The sequence below is a fragment of the Nicotiana tabacum genome, chromosome 20 (assembly GCF_000715075.1).
Source record: "Nicotiana tabacum cultivar K326 chromosome 20, ASM71507v2, whole genome shotgun sequence".
Lineage (NCBI taxonomy): Eukaryota > Viridiplantae > Streptophyta > Magnoliopsida > Solanales > Solanaceae > Nicotiana > Nicotiana tabacum.
This window is the reverse complement of record NC_134099.1, coordinates 47,589,348-47,597,018: the sequence shown is the minus strand read 5'-3', so window position 1 is coordinate 47,597,018 and position 7,671 is coordinate 47,589,348. Positions and strand designations below refer to the sequence as shown.

The window sequence follows — 7,671 nt, the reverse complement described above, 5'->3', positions numbered from 1 at the left end:
GCTTGATGTTCCGGGCTGTAGTTTGCCAAATAATGAACCACAATCAGTAAGTTATTTGTAAGTCATATTATAGATGAAATATGTATGATTATATACCTTTAATATTTGAGTTCCACTTGCAGCTGTGTAGATGCCAAATCCAACATTTTTGGACCTTTTTGTGCTCCTTTTTCAGCATCTTCTTTACTTGCACCCCTTCCTCTCTTTTGGCTGGTAGTTGCTTTACCCTTTGGAGGAAGTTGACTACCTAATCCTCTTCTAGCAGGCCTGCTCGAATCTGTTGAACTTGGTGTTGGTTGGCTTGAGCTTCTAGCTTCATTAACCCTTCTAACCCTTGTTGTATCAAAGCACACAGAGTTTGTAGGTTGGCTTGAGCTTCCAGCTGCATCAGGTTGGCTAGCACCTTGTGAGCTTTGGCTACCTTGTTGTGAAGGCATCCAATTTTCAGCCTACATAACATTGAGCAACATCAGTGAATAACAGTGATGGAAACAGATTACTAGATTCATATGAACAACAGGAAACATGTGATGGCAACAAGAAATATTTGACAAGAAACATTTACCTTACAATATCTTTTGTTATGTCCTTGTTGATGGCACTTGGAACATGTCATTTTCACTCAACACTTGGACAACTTTCCATATTTTGTTTTTGGTTCATCTTTGCCTTTTCTTCTGTTCCTCTGAGGTCTACCAGACATGGGTTTAGGTTTGGGAGGCTCTATCTTAGGATTGTTGGTTTCAGGCCACATCTTCATATTTGTCATAGGCTGGATGAAATACTTGTATGCTTTTAAGAAGGTATCCCTCTTATACCAATGCTCTACTGCCTGTTCAGGTTCTTCGTTTATGTGATAGTATGCAAGAACAGCATGTTGACATGGAATACCCCTCAACTGCCAAGCTCTACAAGTGCAAACCTTATCAGTCAGATTAACTACATGCTTATGCAGCCCTTCTCCAATCTCAAATCCAACATCAGCATTCCAAAGGACAGTACATTTTCTAGCAAGGTCTTTGCTATCCTCTAACAATAGCCTTGCCATAGGTGATATATCAGATATCCAAGTATCAGCAAATTTCAACATATCCACTTGCCTAGTCATTATTTTCCTTCTAATCTCCTCCAACATAGTTATAATTGATTTATGCCTAGAAGCTAAAATCCATGAATTAAAGGTCTCACACATATTATTTTCAACAACATCACACTTGGAATGCACTTCAAAATAAGCTCTAACCCATGACATTTTTGGATAATATAACAAATCCCTACAAATATCCTTACCAAGTTTGTCCATTTTCTCAAGCTCCTCTTTAAACTTAACTTCATAACTAGATTTAGAGCACCTCCAAAACTGTTTTCTCCTTTCCTCTCCTTTCCATTTCTTATGCCAATTAGACCATATATGCCTGGCACACATCCTAAATTCAGCATTAGGTAAAACTTCATTCAAAGCTGCAGCAAATCCCTACACAATAATTAATTCAAATTACAGCAGCATATTACTACACAAAATTGAATACTTAACAGCAGCAGAATACTAATTACTTAACAAAATAACAGAATACTTAAGTACTTAACAACTGAACATATCACATTAATGAACATCAAATACCAAAATTACTTAATAGGCTACTTAAGAGACAACAGAACAGAATACTTACCTTTTGCATATCTGCCATCACAGTCAATCCTTCTCCAGTTCCCAATTGCAAATCATCTTTCAAGTAGTTGATGAAAAAACTCCAGCTATGTTTTGTCTCCTGGTCCACAACTGCCCATGCTATAGGAAACATTTGCTGATTTCCATTCTTGCCAACAACAACTAGAAGCTCACCTTTACAAGCACCCTTTAAGAAACAACCATCAAAACCTATGATTCTCCTACATCCTTCTAACCAACCTTTCTTCAATGCATCAAAGCACACATAAAAGTAAACAAAGAGATTTTTTCCTGGCTCAGTTTCACTGTCCATCCTTACCCAACATGAGCTACCAGGATTGGTCTGTTTTATCATATCAGCATAATCACATAACCTTGCAAACTCCATATTCCAATCACCCATGGACTCTCTGAGAACACGCAGTTTAGCCCTATAACAAATTGTCTTGCCAACATACAATCCTAGCTTGTCCCTACACAACTCCTGTATTTCCCATATCCTTATGTGGGGCTGCTTAGTTATTTCATCTTTGAATTTCTTTGCAACAAACTTTGAAGTGCACAACTTATTCTTGTTTGAAGTATCACATTTGTGTACTGGGTAGTAGTTCTTTACTTTAAAATCACCTGAATCTCTATCAATACAAGCATAACACACCCATTTGCATCTCTTTGATTTACACTTAGCCCTCACCCTATGTGGTTCATTTGGTCTCAATTTAATCTGCACCTTGTACTCAATTGCATAATTTGCTAATGCTTTCCGAAACTCTATAGCATTCTCAAAAATCATCCCAAGTTCAAATATAGCAACTTCACAATCAGGATCATACCTGACTTTTGTACTCCTCCTTCTTGCTGGTATATCAACACCAGGAATAGCTTCAGGATCTAACTCTTCTGTGCTATCTTCACTATCAGCCTCTAAACTATCAATAAACTGCTCATCACCACCTAATTTACCTACATATCTTGAAGTCTTGTTTCTTCCAATATCCTCAAATCCTCTGTCAATACCTGCTTCTCCTAGTGGTATCTCATCTGTTGCAATTGGTTTTTTCCTCTGCTTACCCTGCCTCTTGCTCCTCCTTTCAGCCCTTAGAGATCTCAATTCATCATCAACATCTGAATCATCTTCTTCTGGAAGAACATCTTCTTCTGATTCACTACTCTCAACATCTGATTGCACTCCATCTTCATTAACATTATGGTCTGGTGGTTCATCTCCATCAGCAGCATTTACAGTTGGTTCAGAAGAATTGTGAGTTGGTTCAGTATTCAAAGTTGGTTCAATAGGAGGCTCAATAGGTGGTTCAGCAGCATTGTGAGTTGGTTCAGTAGGCGGCTCAATAGGTTCTTCAGTATTTGTATTACTCCCAGGTGTTGCCCTAGCTTTAAATTGGTCATTACCACCCCCACCTACTTCTGCCCCACATAAAAGACCAACATTTTCTTCGACTACTTCAGGCTGACTCACACCATGACGCAAATAAACATCCAAAATATCACCATGTTTTAAATCTTTCACAAATTCATATAACTGAAAATCAGAAAAGACTTTGATAAAATCACCATCTTTTTCCTTTTGACAATAAAACCCTTCGACAACTGCATACCCAAGGTCTTTAGCATAAGCAGACAACTCGACAACACTAAAATGGTCTTTATCGATAGCAACAGCAAAAACATCTAATTCCCCTTTGTATAGTGGGATAGGTTGCTCGATAAATGTACCTCCATGGTGAAAGCGAGTTAAAATATAGTCATCCTCCATAATATTCCCTTACATAAGATGACAAGGGACCAACACAAAGGAAAACCCCAAAAAAACCATAGCTTGAGAAATAACTTACAGATTACTTAGCCCTAGCTGTAGCAATAGAAAATAAGGAGAGATTGGACCTTGAAGCGTTGTAAATACGGTGAGAAATCAGTGGAAATACTAGATTCCAACACCATTGACCAAAAGAAGAAGAAGATTAACAGTGGTAGGACCTTTCTTCGTTTTCATCGAAGGTAAAAGGAACAATGGTAATATGTTTAGATGTTTGTTTAGGGCTAGTTATCTGTATTTTAGTGGAAATAACACTATATAGCTGAGGTGGACAGTGAGGTGGACAAATAAAATGATGTGGCACGATTTATAATGGTTACTTTTGCCACGTAGACGGAGATTGCAGAACACGCGCTTGGTTAATTAATAAGCCAAGCAAAAAACGTGTCTAATTGGTATGAGAATTGCCTAAGAAACGTGTCTAATTGGAAAGAGGTCTAGTTTAAGTGTCTAAGTGAAAGATCGTGCCAACTTTAGGTGTCTCCGTATGTATTACGCCGTGAAAAAATCATACCTTCTCTTAGGAATATCTAAATAATGAACGGCTTAAAACGTTGAAAATTAGATTCAGATTTTTTACTTGATAGATAGTACACCACATAACTCTTCATATCTTGGGAGTTTATTGTTCTATACCTGGCTTACCTGAGCGGACAGCTCGAGCCGAGGAGGGGCAGCGTACCGGGAATACAGAAGCTTCACTGGCTTTGCAACTTGTCTGAACCTCGTTCTAAATTTGTAATATGACTCTAGAAGAAAAGAAGTCACACGAAGTGCACACTTCTTTATGATTTAGAAGACTCAGAAAGAAGAGGGATTTCACAACAGTTTATATACAGTTCACTGAATATCAAAGAGGTAAAAGCAATCAATTAGCACATTAGGCCCAAATCATGTAACAAATTCAGATAATGGATAAAGCCAACTATAACAATTATTCTAAGCTCGAATTCTTGAACCCTGAACCAGAGATTCTCGGTTCGATCCCCAGCAGAGTCGCCAGAGCTGTCACACCTCCTTTTTCATCTACACAACGTAAAGGGTGTAAAGGAGTTTTTCCAATTAAAAGACAATCAAAACGGGATTTATTTAAAAGATTTAGAGTCGCCACTTGGGATATTTATGGTTCCCAAGTCAGCGGTTGAATCCCGAATCGAGGAAAATATGACTCTGTTTAACAGTCTGCGAACCAAAAATCCGAGTAAGGAATTCTGTTAACCCGGGAGAAGGTGTTAGGCATTCCCGAGTTCCGTGGTTCTAGCACGGTCGCTTAACTGCTATATTCAGCTTAATTATTTGATTTTAAACAATTATGAACTTATGTGAAAATTTAACCTTATAACCGCTTTTAACTTATTTAAAGAATTAATTCAAGGTCATTTAAAACATATCGCAAGCCACACCACATGAAATGCACCCGTGGTTCATGACACACTCTATTTAACCTTGTTGGAAATTAGAACCGGGTCACATGAATTGCACCCTTGGATTTTAACAACACGCTTCATTCTATTATTATTCAAAGTCATGGCGGGGTCACATGAAATGCACACCCGAGTCCCTTTAATCTAATTTGACGTAGTTCAGTTGATGAATAGTAACCCAATTTTCATACTGTGACAAAATCATGTTCAGCTATAACTAATTCGAGTAAACATGAGCCTCAATTTCTTTAAAACAGAGACTTGTATTCAACTATAACAATCGAACACAATCGAATTCCAGAAATACTAATGTGCATCTCTTTAACACTATCACCAACCACTCAGCACTACCATGTATGATTTAGTAATGGAATAAAACTTATCCCTCAAAAGATAAACAAAATACAGTAAGACCACTCAAACTCCGTACCCGTAGGTCTAATTTTGATGAAACTAATTGATTTCCAAAGATAAGTCCACAAAAGGGCTATTTGAAATCAGTCGATTTCCTTTGAGCACAAACCAAAACCAAACATACGTCTACTGTCCTATTCAACTTCAAATACAAGTAACAAATTGACAACATAATTTAAATAAGGAAAACTCAAGGAAAGAAAAGTAGATGATTGTGCTTCTCAAAGCTTTATATATGTATATAAAATGGTCATGCACAGAACCGACATAATAGCATTTATAAGAAGTGCAAATTCAAATGAATTAAAAGCAACCTAACAGAAACTGTAAGGAAATGCAAACTCGACGCTCTAAGAATTCAAATAAGTAGCGACCAACCTGGTTAAACAGAGCACATAGTCGTGAATCGTTCACATTGAAAACATGGTCACCCACGAATGGACCTTAGACCAGCAACCTCGATGGACCGAAGGTCTCGACGGACCAAAGGTCTCGCCGGAAATTCAAAACAGTCAAAATCTCGTACAGCGTATCAATGAACACCCTGATGGAACTGAACAGATTCACTCGACACGGATTTGGGTAGCGTCTTCGAGATGACTTTCGCGCTGATTTGAGTTAGTTTCAGGGAGTTTTGGAACTAGGTTTACCGCTGGATTCGAACCCGGTCCGCTGGATTCTATGGCAAGTCATTTGTAACGTGAAACTTCACCGGAAATGGCAGCTTCACGGTGAACGGAGGTCCAACGATGATGGTGAGCTGGGTGAGGTCGCTTGGTTCTATTTGTCGCGTCTGGAACTCGTTGATATGACGAGCAGGTGGAGCTCATTTTTCCAGCGAGTTTCAGGCAGAAACGAGGTTGTTGGTGTTTTCTCCGGCGTGCATGGGTCGTGTATGGCTGCTTAAGGTGTAGGCTGGTCGTTTGGACGGAACAGCGTCGCCGTCAGCGTAGGGTCGTTTGGACAGGAGCAGCGTCGCCGGCAGCGTAGGGTCGTTTGGACAGGAACAGCGACGCGCAGGGGGAGTCGAAGGGTCGTGAAGAAGACGACAAAGGGGGTGGGGGTCATTTTTGCGCAGCTGCTGCATATTTTTTGTCCAACCTCTTTTCATTCCTTCAGTGTTCCTCCATGCGCAGCTTTTTGCTGCTTTATTCGTTTCAGCTTGTTCAACGAAGAAGCTTTCTTCCTTGATGAAGAAAGAGATCCTTGTGCGCAGCTTTCGTTTTTAGCCTTTTTCTTGTCCCCGTCATTTTCTGTTTTTGAAGAGAATTAAAACGGGGGGGGGAGGTCTTTTATTTCGTTGGAGAAATTTCAGAACGGGGGAGGTTAAAGAAGATGACGTGAAGGGGGTTGGGGTCGTTCTGGGCAGCTTTTGGTCAGATACCCTCCTCTCGTTAGGTGTTAGCTTCTTATATATACATAGGTCTAGGTTAGTTTTGTAGGGTTTTTAGGTTAAGGGGTATGGGCCTAGGAATTATGGGTTTGGCAATTGTGGACTAGGTCCAGAATTAAGCCTAAAGATGGGTTGCCCGAGCCCAAGCTCTATTCTTTCGCTGCGAACAAGATTAAAAATACGAGCCCATTTGCTAATTATTCCTACTATTCAAATAATTATTAAAATAAAACTAACCATTAAAGCAAATCTATTTTTGGTATTTTCAAATATCATATTAAAATAAAATACGATACCTTTTTTTGTATATTTTTTTAGATTAAAAATGACTACAAAACATTAATGAACCTATGTTTTGTAATTTTTGTTTTCTTGTACTAAAATAAAGTAAAAGAGTCAAAATTACTTAAAATATTTATATTATGCCTAAATTAAATATTTTACGCTAATATATAAAAAATCTCGGGGAGGGTCAAAAATCACATGTCTACAGGTGACTATTGGTTTCTTTGGCTCGTCACCTTCAGCGATCAATCCAATCGACCCTTTGGGGGTCCCAATCGTCTTCTATCTCAATCATGTGAACACATCCACCCTTGTGGTCTGGTAGATGGTTGTTACGGACATTCGGAGTAGGCTCATTTGCCACAATGATCTTGTTGTCAATTATCTGGATGATGTAACATTGACGCCAGAGTGGGCAAACCATCGGCGACTTCATTATATATTCTTGGGATATGCCTGAACTCTATTAACCGAAATCGTTGACAAAGATCATGCAAACACTGTCTGTACGGTATGAGTTTCAAATCCCGTGTTTCCCATTCTCCCTGAATTTGGTGCACCAGGAGGTCCGAGTCACCCAAGACCAAGACTTCCTGGACACCCATATCCACAGCTAACCTCAAACCCAAAATACATGCCTCGTACTCAACCA

The 7,671-nt window shown here is 39.1% G+C and overlaps 1 protein-coding gene across 1 annotated transcript; it reads right to left on the bottom strand.

Annotated features, from left to right (window-relative positions):
- Positions 1 to 581: 581 nt before the first annotated feature.
- Positions 582 to 3,443, bottom strand: LOC142174364 (uncharacterized). The gene is made up of 2 exons (XM_075240146.1): positions 1,671 to 3,443; positions 582 to 1,474 (listed from the first exon to the last, which is right to left on the bottom strand). Exons 1-2 carry the CDS (start codon positions 3,441 to 3,443, stop codon positions 623 to 625), a joined length of 2,625 nt encoding a protein of 874 aa, XP_075096247.1. The 3' UTR covers positions 582 to 622.
- Between the last annotated feature and the right edge of the window lie 4,228 nt (positions 3,444 to 7,671).

What these genes read in the sequence shown, in the direction of transcription:
- LOC142174364 (XM_075240146.1), bottom strand. Translation starts at nt 3,443, where the DNA reads ATGGAGGATGACTATATTTTAACTCGCTTTCACCATGGAGGTACATTT. An exon ending in TGATGGCAGATATGCAAAAG is followed by an intron (nt 1,475 to 1,670) that starts GTAAGTATTCTG and finishes ATTATTGTGTAG; the next exon opens with GGATTTGCTGCAGCTTTGAA.